This window comes from Crotalus tigris, unplaced genomic scaffold (genome assembly GCF_016545835.1).
Source record: "Crotalus tigris isolate CLP2741 ecotype Arizona unplaced genomic scaffold, ASM1654583v1 scf7180000019496.3020429, whole genome shotgun sequence".
In the NCBI taxonomy this organism is placed as follows: domain Eukaryota; kingdom Metazoa; phylum Chordata; class Lepidosauria; order Squamata; family Viperidae; genus Crotalus; species Crotalus tigris.
Window position 1 is genome coordinate 665,853 of NW_024097566.1, and position 17,776 is coordinate 683,628.

The 17,776-nt window shown below is 34.5% G+C and overlaps 1 protein-coding gene across 1 annotated transcript in view; it reads left to right on the top strand.

The window, feature by feature from the left end:
- Nucleotides 1-17,776, top strand: part of PTPRQ (protein tyrosine phosphatase receptor type Q) — a 155,844-nt gene that overhangs the window by 82,949 nt on the left and 55,119 nt on the right. Inside the window, exons 30-34 of the mRNA XM_039362963.1 lie at nucleotides 4,438-4,713; nucleotides 5,205-5,356; nucleotides 6,752-6,893; nucleotides 13,429-13,701; nucleotides 17,261-17,587. Of these exons, the coding sequence (XP_039218897.1) occupies nucleotides 4,438-4,713; nucleotides 5,205-5,356; nucleotides 6,752-6,893; nucleotides 13,429-13,701; nucleotides 17,261-17,587 (1,170 nt within the window). The remainder of the gene's footprint in view (nucleotides 1-4,437; nucleotides 4,714-5,204; nucleotides 5,357-6,751; nucleotides 6,894-13,428; nucleotides 13,702-17,260; nucleotides 17,588-17,776) is intronic.

Below are 17,776 nucleotides of genomic sequence, written 5' to 3' on the forward strand. Positions count from 1 at the left end.
CATACATACATATACATATATATATATATATACACACACACACATCCATACGTACATACATACGTATATATATATATATATATACATATGTTTTTCTGAGGTTTTTGCGGGTATTTGTATATAGGTCTTTGGTTGTTCGGGTTTTCTCCCGCGTAAAATTGGAAGTGTCTTGGCGACGTTTCGACGAAGTCCCATTCGTCATCTTCAGGCTGGTGTTTTCAGCTTCGTGCTTCGAGCAGCAATGTGTGGTCTTAGCTGTTTCTTCCTTTTAACTGCCAGTGGGGGTATGAACTGATTGGGTGGGAGCTTGGCTGTGTTCTGATTGGGTGGAGGTGTGTTCTGAATGGTTAGGGGCTTGGCTGTGCTCTGATTGGCTGGGGGAGTGTTCTGTTTGGTTGTGCTCAGGTTAGTCTGAGTTGCAGAGGGGTTTAAGATTTTGGGGTTATGGAGTCGTTTGTCAATAAGGGCGGGTTTCCAAATGGCTGGTAGGCGGGAGGTATCATCTCGCTTGTTCATGCTGTGTGGGCGTTTTTCTATCTCGATGGCTTCTCTGATTATTCTGTTATTAAAATGTTCACTTTTGGCAATGGTTCTGGTATTTTTAAAGTCAATTTCATGTCCTGTGGCTTTAAGGTATTGGACCAGGGAAGATGTTGGTTCCTCTTTTTTGACTGAGTTCTTATGTTCTTCAATGCGTGTACTTATTCTTCTGTTGGTTTGTCCGATGTATGTGGAGGGACAAGTGGTGCATGGGATTTCGTATACTCCTTGATTTTCTAATTCAATTTTATCTTTGGGGTTTCTAAGGATGGTAGATATTTTTCTGTTTGTGCAGAATGCTGTTTTGATGTTGTGTTTATGGAGGATCTTACTGATTCTGTCTGTGGTGCCTTTTATGTATGGGAGGAGGGCTTTGCCGTTTTCTTGTTCTTTGTCTTGGATTTTAGTGGGGGTTTCTTTTTGGATTAGGTTTGTAATCTTATTTCTATGGAATCCATTGGATGTTAGTACATTGGTGAGAGTGTGTAGTTCGGGTTTTAGGTGTTGTTCGTCAGCTAAGCGTTTTGTTCTGGAGATGAGTGTCTTGGCTACAGAGTTGATCTGTGCTGGGTGGTGGTGTGAGAGAGCGTGCAGATAGCGGTTTGTGTGTGTTTTCTTCTGGTAGATGGTGTGTCCTAGGGAGCCATTGGATTTTTTGTAGACTAAGACATCCAGGAAGGGAAGTTGGTTGTTAGCTTCTGTTTCCATGGTGAACTGTATTTTGGGGTGTAGGCTGTTGAGGTGTGTGAGGAAGTTGTCCAGTTTTTCTTTCCCATGTGGCCAGATTATGAAGGTGTCGTCTACGTATCTGAGCCAGAGTTTGGGTTTGTGATCCGATTTTTCTAGAGCTTGGGTTTCAAAGTGTTCCATGTAGAGGTTGGCAATGACAGGTGAGAGGGGTGATCCCATGGGTGCTCCTTCTGTTTGTTTGTATTTTTGTCCATTATAGATGAAGTATGTGTTGGATAGGCAGTGGTTGGTCAGATCTAAGATGTGTTTGGGGGGGGGTTATATTTGTTTTGAATAGCTGTCAAGGCTTCTTTGATAGGCACTCGGGTGAAGAGGGATATGACATCGAAGCTCACTAGTAGGTCGCTGGGCTGTAAGTTTTGTTTCTTTATGATCTCTATAAACTGGAATGAGTTTTTTACGTGTGAGGTGATGGATTCTGCATAGGGCTGTAGTTGTTTGGCGAGAAATTTGGCTAGGTTTTGTAGAGGTGAGCCTATGGAGCTGACTATAGGTCTGAGTGGGGTTCCTTCTTTGTGTATCTTGGGGAGACCATAGAGTTTGGGGCATCTGGATGATTTCTCTCTGGGAATGATTCTTTGCTGGATCTCTTCGCTAATGGGGGAGGCTTTTATTTTGGATCTGGTGGCACCACAGACAGAATCAGTAAGATCCTCCATAAACACAACATCAAAACAGTATTCTGCACAAACAGAAAAATATCTACCATCCTTAGAAACCCCAAAGATAAAATTGAATTAGAAAATCAAGGAGTATACGAAATCCCATGCACCACTTGTCCCTCCACATACATTGGACAAACCAACAGAAGAATAAGTACACGCATTGAAGAACATAAGAACTCAGTCAAAAAAGAGGAACCAACATCTTCCCTGGTCCAACACCTTAAAGCCACAGGACATGAAATTGACTTTAAAAATACCAGAACCATTGCCAAAAGTGAACATTTTAATAACAGAATAATCAGAGAAGCCATCGAGATAGAAAAACGCCCACACAGCATGAACAAGCGAGATGATACCTCCCGCCTACCAGCCATTTGGAAACCTGCCCTTATTGACAAACGACTCCCTAACCCCAAAATCTTAAACCCCTCTGCAACTCAGACTAACCTGAGCACAACCAAACAGAACAATCCCCCAGCCAATCAGAGCACAGCCAAGCCCCTAACCATTCAGAACACACCTCCACCCAATCAGAACACAGCCAAGCTCCCACCCAATCAGTTCATACCCCCATTGGCAGTTAAAAGGAAGAAACAGCTAAGACCACACATTGCTGCTCAAAGCAAGAAGCTGAAAACACCAGCCTGAAGATGACGAATGTGACTTCGTCGAAACGTCGCCAAGACACTTCTAATCCGAACAACCAAAGACCTATATATAACTATATATATATATATATATATATATATATATATATATATATGTTAAAATACTAAAAATGCGAATCCTGGGCATTATGCTAACAAATAAAAGAAAAAATGAACACCAGGATATAATAAACCAGCCTGTTTAATATAAACAAGCCTGTGGTTAAGAAGAGTTACTAAGCTTTCGTCCGGCCACAAAACTGTATGAGCTGCCTTCCCAATCTCCTGTACTCTAACTCTGATGACGCTGGCAGTTTTTTGTCATATATATTTGTCTAGTTAGATGACATAGACTATATATATATATATATATAATCTATGTCATCTAACTAGACAAATTTAAATCTTCTTTAATAAGACAGTTGAATCTTAATCTGGTTTATTGTAGTTTTTCATGATTTGGAATCATCCCCAATAAAGCTATAATTATTCTTCAGTGAATGATCTGAAATCCAGATCTCTAATCTGATATCTCAGTAGTTACCTTATACTATTCCATTCACAAATATTTCTATATTTCCCAAACTTCACATAAGAGACTGTTCAGTTTGGCCTAAATTGGAAAATTACCAAAAAGGATAACAACTGATAGATACACCAATATGCCATGAAAATCACACTTATGTATGTTCCAATATAGATTCTGAATCCATTTCACATATGCTGCTACAGCACTCTCTATACAATAAATGGAGATTAGAACCCATAACACCAATTGTTGGAAATTTTAATTGCTCCTCTGAGATTAGATCTACTTTATAAGGAGTTGATATTTGATATGAGCATGGAAGTAACTGTGACCAGTTCTTTGCCATTATAGGATTGCTTCCTGGTCTAAATAAGGATAATTACTGCTGATGATTTCCACAGAGTTGGGGAACTGATTAAGATGGTTAACCTAAAGCATCTCATAGTTGCAAGTGAATTCTGATAGGCAGTTGGGAATTTTTCAGCAATCTAACAGGAAATTCCATCAAGTGGTGAAGTGAACTCTGAATTAGAGTGTTGCTCATGATTCTGTCCATGTTGCCTCTCTCTGTTGGTTAGTTCTTTTATATGTACAAACAAAAACAAAAGAGACTTATATCACGAGTGGAAGAAGACCAAATATGAATTTGAATAAATATTGGTAGGAGCTCATGTTTGGTAATAAGGGAGATGAAGTATAAGTACTTCTCCACCTTTACTGTGCTGGCAGGATGAAATCCAACACCCATGTTTATGTGCCATCTCTTCTGAATATGGAGAGGCAGGAAAATCTACCTACAAGCTGTTGTGAGGTACTTATGCAATCTTTTGTCAATAAAATAGCATATCTTTATTCAGCTATCAACTCTACAAGAGTAAGACCTGAAAAAATGATATAAGTAAGACTTTATTATCTTGCCTAGAATTTGTTTGCTGATTTTGAAAAGTGGTTAGGATGCTCTATAACTGGTGTGCCAATAGCATTTCCTTCCTGGAGTAAGAGGTATTGGGAATAGTATCTCGTGTCTTTATTGCCTCAAGGATAGACTACTGCAGCATACTTACATAAAATAAATATAAGAAAATAAAGCATTTATTGGTTTAATGTGATGTTATTTGTGAACATTATGTTTAAAATAATTGTTTAAAAAATTATTAAAGAAAGTGTGTGTGTGTATAAACAGGTAATTTGCATACACACACACACATACACTCATACATACACACTCCTGTACTGATGCTTCCTATATATTTCAAATTAATGTTTGCTTCTCCCATTTTATGTTTCTTCCCTGATTAATTGGCAGTTCCAGACTCTGCACCTATTTTGAAAACTTACAGAAACCTTTCATCTACCTCTGTGATGTTATCTTGGGATCCTCCATACTGGCCAAATGGCATTATAAGAGGCTATGACTTAAAGCTACAAGGGCCAGAAAAAAATGTTTCTTCCACTACCTCCAATAATTCAATTATTTTAGAAGACCTTTTGCCATTTACTCTATACAGCTTTTTTGCATCCGCTAGAACTGTAAAAGGGCCTGGTCCATATGCTGTTCTTATGTTCTCTACAGATGAGTCAGGTGAGTAATTTGCAAGATGCAGATTTTTCAATGAATCCAACATTTACAAGATTCATTGCTCTCCTTGGCTCTGTTATTTTTATTTTGTGAATTTCATTGGATTGAACCTTTGACTATCTTATGACTTTCTTATCATATCTACCTATTTACTCAGCCATAGCCATAGAACATTTGAAAAATGAAGTTACAATGTATGTGAATTTGTAAGCTGTCATTCTGCTTCAGTTTCTCTGTATTTGCTAACCACTACTCATCTAGGGACTTACATTGCTACCAAGGCATATATATAGCTCATCTGGCTTTATACAGATTAGCAGGAAAGATGTTTAGATCTCTGAAAAATGTGGCTTCATATATAATTTAAAATTAAAAAATAGAATATTTATAAGGAGAACGATATGTCAAAAATGTTAATGTATAACGTTTTGATTTTTTTGTTGGGTGTAAAGTATTGTCACATTGCCTTAATCTGAATAATGTTTCTTTCATAGTCCCATTGGCACCTCCAGAGAATCTAACAGTTATCAATTACACGTACAACTCTGCATGGCTGAAATGGGATCCAAGTCCTAAGCCAAACGGTGTCATTAAAATATATGTTTTTAATATTTCTGGAAACAATAATCAAGCTACTTTTTATCAGGTACAATTAACACAATTAATTTTATAAGTAAACATTAAAGTTATAAATATATATGTTAAAACCATCAGTTCTGTGGAGGGTAATAATCAGAAGATAATTTGTTTGTCCAGGGAAAAATCAAAGAACATTTCTTTCATCCAGGATGAAGCAATTCTGAAATAGGTAGAACAGGAGAGGCACTACATCAGTTGAATCCATTTAGGAGTTTTGGGAGATGAATTTAAACTATTTTTGATCAGGAACATTCTTCTTAGCAAAAAGTATGAATAATGGAAATATTAGGAATCAAAAAAATGTACCAGATATACTTGTGGATAAGCTAAGATTTTTAGTTGTCAAAATGCATGCCAAAATTGTGATGGGCTTATCCATGCATATACACATGTAATATTTCTTAAAGTATCCATATATCCCATATATGCCTATGAATAAACCTATCCATGGATAAGCTGACCCTCAATTTTTTAAAACCAAAATACCTTGAAAAACAAGCCACTCACAGATAAGCCAATTTTGAAAATTAAAACACAAAATTCCAAAGGTCAGCTTATCCATGGCCGATACATTTTTCATGATGTTTTAGTTAAAAATTTGTGGGTTGGCTTATCTATGGCTGAGTTTATCCATGTTTATATAACAAGTACCTATGCCACCCAACCCTCAGGCCATGTCCTTCTAACTCAAAGAACATTCTATTTCTGAATAGCACTCACTTTTTTATCCAATTTATTTAAAAGCACTTTCACAAAAAAAATCCCCTTTATCCATTTAAACTATCTTGCATCCTCTCCTTGTCAGTTTTTTTTTTTGCCAAAAGTTCTAAATGTTTAAAGCCCCTCTTTTTCCCATTTTAATGTAACATTTATTCATCAGGTGGAATTGTGTTATCCTGCTACACAGAAAACATCTCTTTGGCTGTAAATCAATTCCATCCAAGTGTTTAAGAAAGTGAGGCGTTTCACTTGACCCCTCCCCCCCAACTATTTTATTCATGAGTCAACTCTATTCTGTGCAGTTAATCACAAGGAGCAGCTGTCCAGAATGCAAGTGGGCGATTTTGTGATCTTTCCTTTATCCAGAAAGACAAAGCTAATCAGAATTTGCTCTGTGCACTGATCTCCAAGGCAATGCCATTCCCACTCTTTCAAGGGCATCTAGTCTCCCATAAATCCTCACTTGAAAGTTTCAGTAGTCCTGCATGCATGTAATTTTTTCCCTCTCAATTCACAGGAACATGTTATATGAGCTGAATATAACACTGGGAATGGAGTCTAGTATCAGAAAATTATGTATTTCATAATAGATTGATTTCCCATTAATTGATTATTGTATGATTCTGAAGAATTTATTACAGCAATAAAATATTATGGTAACTAATTATTTTCTTAATCTAAGAACATTTCAGGTTCACACAATGAAGCTAATATACTTGGACTAGAACCATTCTCGGTGTATTCCATCAGTGTTTCTGCATTTACAAAAGTTGGAAATGGCAATCAATTTAGTAACCTTGTACAATTCACAACAATGGAATCAGGTTAGATTGTTTAAGATCAAGTATTTTAATATGTACTGGTTTTGCAGATGAAACATTTTAGCTATTCCAAATTTAATCTAAATAAACCTATGAATTTCTCATCTATTACTTAAAAATCAAAAGTTTATTTTAATTTCAGGATCTGATTAATTATTATTATTATTATTATTATTTTAATTGAAAGTTTTATAAATTTTACAAAAAGACAAAAACAATACAAAATGAAAACAACATATACAAAGAGAAAAAAAAAACTAAACATTACATATAAAAAAAACCCCATCCCCCACCCCTCACCAGAAACCCTCCCTTCCCCCCCCCTGAGCTTCCCAGAGCAGAATATAGGCTTAATTGAAAATTAACAAATAAAAAATTAAGTTAAAAAATTTATATAATATCTATAAGTAACATTAAAATATATATATAAGTATATATATCTCTCTATATATAAAGATAAAAATTATGAAAAAGCTATATAATATTTTTTTGTACCCAATCTAAATTGTATAAATTTTATCCATTTATCCCAAACGACAAGAAACTTCTCTTGCGTTTGTTGCTTTAAGAAAGCCGAAATCTTTGCCATTTCCGCCAAATAAGCTACTTTAAGAAACCATTCCTGCAATGTAGGCAAAGACTCCTTCTTCCAGTATTGTCCAACTAACTGCCTCGTGGCTGTAATCAAATTTAACATCAATACAACCTCCTTTGTATCACAATCTGTAACTATACCCAACAAGAATAATTGCGGAGTAAATTTTACCCTCCTTTTAAAAATTCTCTGGATATTCCACCATATCTTAATCCAAAATGCTTTTATCTCTCTACATGACCACCAAATATGATAATAAGAAGCATCCATATAGCCACATCTCCAACATTTGGGTTGTATGTCAGGGTACATAAGAGACATTTTTTGTGGATCAAGGTGCCATCTATAAAACATTTTATAAAAATTCTCCCTTAAGTTCTGTGCTTGTGTAAATTTGACATTTCTCACCCAGATGGTTTCCCAGATATCCAATGAGACTGGGACACCAAAATTCTGCGCCCATCTAATCATACAGTCTTTAATTAATTCCGATTCTGAATCCATTTCAACTAATACCCCATAGATTCTCTTAATATGGGTTTGTCTTTGATCCTTAACTTGCTTAATAAGATTTTCATCTTCTCTAAGAAAACCCAATTTACAATCCACCTTCCATTTATCTACTAGTTGCCTATATTGGAACCAAGAATAAATAATATTTTCTTGCGCTAAGTCTTCCCGTAGTCTTAACTGCCAGTTTTGCCCATCCCATCTAAGTAGCTGACTATAAGACACCATATCCATTCTTACACCTCTTTTTATTCCTTCTATCGCATGCCAAGGTATAGCCCATAATGGAACTTTAAAATCACTTTTATAATATTTTCTCCAAGTCCTAAGTAAAGAGATTCTTAAAATATGAGATTTAAAAACCCAATCCATTTTTTTATTAAATATTAAATAGGCATGCCACCCAAAAAGTAAATCCCATCCCTCTAAATGAAGTATCTCCGGATTTGTCAAATTTACCCAATCACTAATTAGTGTTAAAACCACCGCATCATAATATAATTTCAAATTTGGTACTTGAGTCCACCCCTCTCACGGAAGTCTTGCATAATTTTAAACTTAACCCTTGGCTTTTTCCCTGCCCAAATAAATTTATTAAGACCCTTCTGCCACTCACTTAAGTTAATCTCATTTTTCAAAATCGGTAACATTTGAAACAGAAAAAGAAACTTGGGTAGAATATTCATTTTTATCACTGCAATTCTTCCCATGAGAGATAATTGCAACTTCTCCCAATTCTTCAAGTCCTTCTGTACCCTGACCCACAACCTTTCATAGTTATTTTTAAATAATTTTACATTAGAAACAGACAGGATCACCCCCAAATATTTTACCTTATTAACAATCTCAAAACCCGTCAAGTTGGCCAAAATCTGCTTCTCCTGACTAGACATATTTTTAGGTAAAATTTTAGTCTTATTTACATTAATCTTGAAACCCGAAACCAAACCATAATGATGAATCAACTGTAATAAGTTTACTACAGAATAATCAGGTTGCGACAAAGTAACAACCAAGTCATCCGCAAAAGCTCTCAACTTATATTCTTTTTTATTAACTTCTATTCCTTTAATTTCCTGAGACTCTCGAATTTTAATCAATAATATTTCCAATGTTAAAACAAACAACAATGGCGATAAAGGGCACCCCTGTCTAGTACCTTTCTCTATTGTAAAAACCTCCGACAAACCTCCATTAACAATAAGTTGTGCCGTTTGTTTTTGATATATTACCATAAGGGCTTGTAATATCTTTTCGCCAAAATTCATTTCTTCCATTACTCTTAACATAAAATGCCAATTCAATTGATCAAATGCTTTTTCAGCATCTAAAAATATGAGCCCTGCAGGAACTTGGTTGTTCTTGTCTAAATATTCTAATAAATTAATAATTTGTCTAACATTATTTTTCATGTACCTTCCAGTTATAAACCCTGATTGATCTTTATGCACAAGATGATGCACGACCCTCATAAGCCTATTTACCAAAATTTTTGCAAATATCTTATAATCCACATTTAAAAGAGATATAGGCCTGTAATTTTTTGGTAAAGTAAGATCTTGATCCTCCTTTGGAATCAATGATATAAAAGCACTACGCCATGAAGGAGGAATCTCTAAACCCTGTAAGATACCATTAAAAAGATCACTTAATGGTTGGATCATCTCCTCCTTTAAAGCTTTATAATAAACAGCTGTTAACCCATCCGTACCCGGTGCTTTCCCTAGTTTCAATTGTTGAATTGCTGAGGCAATTTCCTCCTTAGTAATTAAGCCATTAATTTCATGTTTCTGATCCTCAGTTAATTTGGGGAAACTTGCCTCAGCTAAATATTTATTTATATCTAGAAGTTGCACGTTAGTAGATTTGTATAACTTTTGATAGTAGTCCAAAAAAGATTTTTTGATCAATTCCTTCTGAAAAACTAGTTTACCCTTGTAATTTATTTTCTCTATTATTCTCTGTCTCTGTTTCTTTCTTAATTGATAAGCCAACCATCTCCCAGGCTTGTTAGCATTACAAAATGTATTTTGTTTCATAAACAATAAGTTAGTTGCAGCTTGATCTGCTATCAACATGTTAAATTGTGACCTTAATAACTTTACAGATTCTTTAATACTTTCATCAGAAGGATTTAAAATCAAGGACCTTTCTTTTGATTTAATTTCATCTTCAAGTTCTCTACGTTTCTGAATCTGGTTCCGCTTATGACAATTATTCATTTTTATCAAAACACCACGCATAAATGCTTTACCTGCATCCCATACCATTGACATTGAGGTCCCCTTATACATATTCAAAACAAAATAATCCTTTAAACACTCCTTTAACTTTTGAACATTCTTCTCTTGTCTGAACAAATTTTCATTAACTCTCCAGGATCTCCTTTCCTCTTTCTCTTGAATCAGCTCCATCCAGACTGGGCTATGATCCGTCAGTGATCTAGGAAAAATCTTTACATTCTTTACTTTATTATACAAATCCGTAGTAATCAAAAAAAAGTCGATTCTTGAAAAAGATTGGTGTCTATCAGAAAAAAAAGTGAAGTCTCTCTCCTCTTGGTTACATTCCCGCCAGTAATCCCTTAATTCCCAGTCTTCCTTCATATCAAAAAAGGCTTTAGGTAACCTTGCTTGTTTAAGAAAGGGAGAGGAACCTTTCTTATCCCTTTGTATATCTAAGACACCATTCCAATCACCCATTAATACCACTGATCTATAGTCAAGCAATGTTATTTTTTGATGTAACAGCTTATAAAATTGTTCCTGTTGCTGATTTGGAGCATAGAGTCCCACTATAAGTACCTTCTTACCATATATACCAAGTTCAATCATCACATATCTCCCCTAGGGATCAGATTCTACCAGACAAGCTGGTAGGTTTTGTTTGACATATATAACAACTCCCCCTTTCTTTCCAGGAGCAAAGGATACAAAATGAGATCCCAAACGAGCATTAACTAGATATTTCTGATCTTTAAGTAAGATATGAGTTTCCTGTAAGCAAATAACGTCATTGGTATGTTGCTTCAAATAATAAAAGATTTTTTTCCGTTTCTGAGGAGAATTCAAGCCATTAACATTCCAGGTCAAAAACTTTGCCATCTCCCTTGGCACGCAGCCTGGAGAAGACACCATCAAAATCTGAAAGTGCTGCATGTGTTGCATAACTCTTGGGTCTTGCTCCTCCCACCGGCGGTGATGCGTTTCCAGAAGAATTCTCTTTAGACTCTTTTTTACGTTGCTCCTTCACTTTACGCTTGTAAGCTGCACGAGTCATTCTCTGCTCTTTGACCTCCATCTGGCGTTGCCTTTCAGCTTGTATCATCCCAGCGGAAACCAAACTTAATGCCTCAGATTGCTGCTCGTCCTCCTTGCCACTCGGAGATTTCTGACCAGATGGAGTTGAGCCTGCACCCAGGACCGAAGTATAAAACTCTCTAGCTTTGTCAACTATATTCAATCTATAACGTGTCCCCGCATGGCTCAAGACGATACCCATCGGAATTTCCCATCTAAATGGCATCGATCTGACTTTAAGCTCATTGGTTAAGAAAGCAAAATCTTTCCTACTTCTTAAAATTTTGGATGGGATTTCCTTTAGAATGATAACATCTTGGGCAGCAATCTGGAATCTTTTGTTGTAAAAGGCTTGTATAATCTCATTCCGCAGGGACTTCTTTGTAAAATAAATCACCACATCTCTAGGCAAATTCTTCTGCTTGGCAATCCAAGAGTTAAGTCTATACATTTTTTCCACTTCTCTGCTTAATTCTCCTTTATCCATATCCAAGGCCACTGCCAGATCAGTAAGAACCACCTCCACCAAATCTTGATTCATATCTTCCTTGAGGCCTCTAATCCTCAAAGCATACTCCATCTGTCTGTACTGAAACATCAAGATGTCTTCTTGTGAGGACTCCACCTTCCTTTCCACATCTTGAATTTTATCATCAAAAAAATCAACTTTGTTTTCCACTTCCTCAAGCCTTGCATCCAGCTTGACCACCACAGTAGCCAAACCTGAAACTGCTGCAAGTATATCTTGTCGCAAATCATTATTGTTTTCTTCCAGTTTGGTCTTTATCCCCTTTATCTCTTCTTTAAAATCAGATTTAATTTCTGATTTAATCTGTGTAGCAAATTGCTTCATTTCCTCTCTCATTTGGACTACAATCTCTCCCATTATACCTCTAACCTCTTGTACTGAAAGTCCAGGCAAAGGGGGGGAGGGTGGTGGCTGAGCCGGTGGTACATGTTTAGATTGTTGTTGTAATTGTGCAGTAGAAGTTATAGGAGAAGAAACAACCTTAGGTATTGAAGAAGGCTGCTGTCTCTTTGAAGCCATTTTAAAAAGCACAGTTCTCACTTCACTTTCCCCTCCACACAAGAAGGGAGGAGGAAAGAAAAAGAAAAAGAATTTTTCAAAAGAGACAACTATAGTCCTTGAAAATCCAGAGAAAATCCAAAGAATAAAAAGGCAAACAAATCAAAAGAAAAAAAAATTCTATGCCAAAAACAAAAGCAAAATCCAATCCTTAAAAAGGGAAAGTAAAACAAAAAGGAAAGGAGAAAAAAACTCCGACACTTTCAAAACGCCATCTTAAATCCTTTCACTAATATAACAAAGAAAGGAAGGAAAAATAGTCAAAACCAAATAATAAAAAAAAATAAACACCTAAATTATAAAACAAAAATCCTTTAAACTGCTCTGTCCGTTTAAAATTTACTCACCAAAGTACTATAAACACGGAGAAAGAAGCGGCAGTTTCTTTTGCTTCCTAGGAAGCAAAAACAGCTGGGAGGCGGAGATCAGCAGGAGCTCCGAGGGAACACTCCTTTCACCCCCTCTAGAAATAAATCCAGAGGGGGTTCAGGGGTTCTACCTCTATTCCTGCGTTCTCTGTCCCTTCCCTTTGCCCGGGAAGGGAATTTCGAGCCGCAGGCCAGCTGATGCACGCTGTGCTCCGTGGCTCTGACACTTCGCCAGCTGGACGGCTAGAAGATAGCCGCCATCGCCATCGCCTCGTACCGGAAGCTCCCTGATTAATTATTATAAACCCAGTTGGACAGTTATTCAGATTATTAATATTAATTAATGCTGATTTTCTTCTCCCAGTTCCATCCATCTTTCTATTGCCAATATGCTAGTTTATTTGGCTCAAGAAGCATATATGTATCTTCTGTATAGAGAAATTGTGACAACCATAATTAATAAAGTAGAGGTACTAAAAATATATATTTCTTTCTATTGTATTTTTTCCTGCTGTGGAAAAAGTCAACAACTTCCTTTGATAGATCTACTAAAGTGCTTTTATTATGATAGCATATGAAATGCTGAAATGCTTTTTGCATTTGAATTGTTTTTAATCATACTGAAGTTGCAACTGCCTTTTCAATTTTATCAGAATATAATCTGTACTTTTCTTTGAAGCACCAGATATTGTCCAGAATATCCAGTGTATTGCAACCAGTTGGCAGTCAGTCTTGCTCCAATGGGACCCTCCTTTGAAAACAAATGGAATAATTACAAATTACATCATAACATTTAGAGAGAATTCAACTATCTCATCATCTCATAATGAAACATTGTGTATTTTGAGAAACTTGTTATCTAATACAACTTACCAGTTTAAAATAAAAGCTGCAACAGCTGCTGGAAAAGGGAAAGAACAGATATGCAATGCCAGCACATTTCCAGAAACAGGTACCAATTCCCTACATGTCGAGCTATAATTAATAATTTCAGAAATTTCTTTCATAATGTCTTTTCAAGTAAGTTTTCAGAGCTGAGTGGAACAAAACTGTACTATTGATATGTGTTAAAACTTCTGTTCTGTTAATTTTGTAAAATATATTTTAAGAGCAATAGTTCCAAGTAACTGTGTTTGGAATTCATGCAAGCAACTATAACAACAATAAAGTTTTTATTATTGGGTTAACATTGTCTTAACTATGTTCTCATGCATATTTTTTGTGTTGAGTAGCAGCCACTTGAAACTGGAGACTTGTAATTAGGAATGGAAACAGTTTTAAAGTTATTCTCAGCTTCTTATTTATGGTAGACAGAGTTAGTCACAGACACATAGCTAATACAAAGTCACTGCCAAGGCATTTATTTCTGACGCTAAATGAAATCAAATTATGTTCATCATCTCATTCCAAAATCTCTGAACATGAGCCTTCAAAGTATAACTTGATTGTTTATTGTTAGGTTTATTACAGCGGGGTGTAACTATACATGATCATAAAAAGAATTACATATGATACCATATGATACAGTGGCATTCTCAACTGAATGTTACATCTTTTGTCACTCTATACTGTTGGATAATTTGCTTCAATTTATAGAATAAAAACATACAAAGTTGTGAGAATAAATGCTACCAGCATATAGAAACTGAATGGAACTATAACTTCTTCTGAGAACTGGAAAAAAAGAATGTGATGGTAAAATTTTTATTTTTAAAAAATATTTAATTAGATTTAGAAGTTTAAAAAAACTGCAATGAAAGCTTATAAAAATAGTGGAAAAGGTGAAAACAGTAATAAAACACAACTAATATTTTACATTTCCTAATATCAAGTTCTCAACAATGTAAGACAGTGCTCCAATTTATATTTATATTTTACATCTCCCTCAAAGAAGACTCTGGTAGTGTACAATACAATTCCAAAATATAAAGCAGTATATGGGAATCAAAATGTTAAAGTTCAAATTTAAATTTGAAAAGTTTATAAAATTATAAGAAATTTCAAAGAGGCAAGAAAATATTCAAGGAGACAATTTAGCCCTGTTAAAAAAATTGGTTGATGAAGGCCAAGGGAAGGTTCTTATGCCACCAGCCAGCCCCATGACTGCATACTCCTTTCAAGGAAAACTATTTTTTAAATAAATAATAGGTAATCAGTCTACATAAGGGATTCAAATTGTGAGAATTCAAGAGGAGATTCTGAATTCTAGGGATCTCTTCTTTCCTAGACGTCAATTTCTGATATTAATATAAGTTGCATAGATGAAAGGTTTCTAGGGTAGATTGATATGAATATTGCCAATGGCCTGAAACCATTTATATATCTTTACATTTCTTTATCTTTAATTGAAATAATTCATTTGGAAAATATTGAGTAATAAATATTTGTAGAATTTCCTTTGTCTTTAAAACTCTTTACCAATAGTTTTTCAAATGAATCATTCTCAGTTATGAAATTATTTATTTCTGTATATTCTGAGTGTGTATTAGCATACTCCATGCCCTAGTTTGTGGGAAATAAGCAACACTAATGGACAGTCTTCAAGTGTAGTCTCTAAATTAGAAATTGTAGCTTGCATAGAATAGTATGACTATGCTTGTATAAAAGTGGCTTTATTTACATTTGTGACTTTATTGCTATTCTAAAATATGATAAAGCACACATGAAAATAAATCAACAAATGGTTCAACACTGAGAATTAAAACAAAGTTATAAGATATGAATATTTGTGGATAAATATATGAGGGTTACTTGAAATGTAATTTATGTGTTCTTTCATATGCATATGATGTCATATTGAACAGTTGGGAACCCAAATGGTTAGCCATACATATAAAAATAGATTTTATGATGCATCAAGGAATATGGGTCTTAAAATAAATAATCAAGGAGCAAGGTAGTTGTGTTTAACAGGGAAAACTGAGTGAGTGCACCTCCATAGAATATTAACTAAGATGGCAAAATGGGTGGAGACATACTGATAAAAGGGTCTGTAGTATGTAATGTATAGTCTGTTTGAAAGTTTTTCAAAAGAAACAAAAATGGTTTTGCATAATTGTGTACTTCTGTCTACTTTGTTCTATGGAAATAAGAATATGGGTAGAGGATATAGAAATAAGTTGAATGCAGTGCTTGTGACTTACAAAACATGTGTAAAGCAAAAGATAGAATGAAGAACAAGCTCTGTATTAATGGGAATAATAATGTTGTGTTGGTTTTGTCAGGAATGAGAATAAAATCAGAGGATAATATATAAAAGAAAACTGAGTGGATTAAGAGGCAGGGGAAAATCAAGAAAATTATAGTTGGGTCAAGTTGATGAGATTCTGAAAAAGAGATGTTAATTTAAACCAGAAAAGGCAATGTATAAAGTGATGGATAATGGATATAGTAGGTGCAATAATATTTTTTCAGAGAGCCTTAGTAAATAGCAAAAAAAAACCTCATTTAGCTATATTTCCTTTAGTTTAAGTTCTGAATTTCTTTCCTATTTCCTATTCTTTTTTCTCTGCTTTCTGTGCTTTGCATAAAATGCTTAAACTGAAAGAGAAAAGAGTACACAGGGAGAATACTGAAAGAAAATATGGCCCCTTCCATGGATAGATGAAAATATTTGTTTTAAAAGATGATTCATATGCATTCAATAGTTTAACAATAACTGATGTAATATATTATGATAGCCAGATCATATTTATAAAACATGAACAGGTACTAGATTTCATTAGTATTACTTTAATTTAGAAAAATAAATAGCTATAATTTTCAGTTCTTTTCAGGTTATTTTCATCTTTTATAACATTGTGCATTCTTTGTCTTTTGTATTTAGAAATAAGTTAAATATTCAAAACATCTTTAAAATACTGTAATATCTCAGATGTAAATATAGATATTTACTTTAGCAGATGCAGCCGAAGAAAAGAATTCTGACACACAGAGGAATACTGTATGCTTTTTCATTGGAACTAATGAGAAAAGTTCTTAAATTACAAATAAATCTTCATGCACATTATAGTCCCTTCATCCCTAATAAATCTTGCTGTATGTATATATATTTCAAATGGTTGTGCTAAATTTCTCAATTTTTAAAGAGGTACCAAAAGAATTTTATGTAGCAATGTTATCAAAAGATGATGTAACCAAACTAACGATAACTGTCCTAATCTTCCTTATTCAAACTGAAGTCTAAAGCACATTGTAATAACAATGAATATATGTTTCTAAACAGCAGAAAGTTGATATGAATGGTTTATCCAAAGACTCTAAGGATATACAACATTTGTATAAATTATGTATACTTCATAAAATATATTTGTATATTTAGTTGTTCATATTTCCATTGTTATGACTGACTAAGGGAAATATCCATTCTTTAGTGTATGGAATAAAGACTTTCAGACTGAGAAACAGTGTAGATATAAATACATCTGGATAAATAATATGAAGTGTATTTTAGCTTTAATGCACAATAATATAGTGCTATTATAATTATTATTTTATTATTGCTATTTCAGCTCCAAGCACTCCAAGAGATATAATATTTTCAAATATTCAGTCAACAAATGTGACCTTGAAATGGATAATGCCAGTTACTATTTTGGGCTACTTTCAAAACTACAAGATTACTACACAGTTACAATCCATCCATTGCAATTGTTGGGATTCTTCTGAATGTATTGAATATGAGAAGGAGCAACACTCATATCTTGCTGATAAAGTTGTAGAAGAAACAGTAAATGATCTGAAAAAATTTAGATGGTATCGATTTAGTGTTTCTGCTAGTACAAATGCTGGTTATGGCAATTCTACACCTTGGATTGTCACACAAACTCTTCCTGGCTGTAAGTAAGACTATAATAATTTTTAATTTTATGTAGAACTCAACTTTTTAAAACTCATGAAAAATTAACAATAGGTATAATAAATTATAAATTTACTATGTGTTTTTCCAAGAGTATTCAGTTATTTAGTTTAAATCTCCCCCCCCCCTCTTGAATATATAACATATTTGATCATGAAATTGGAGACTC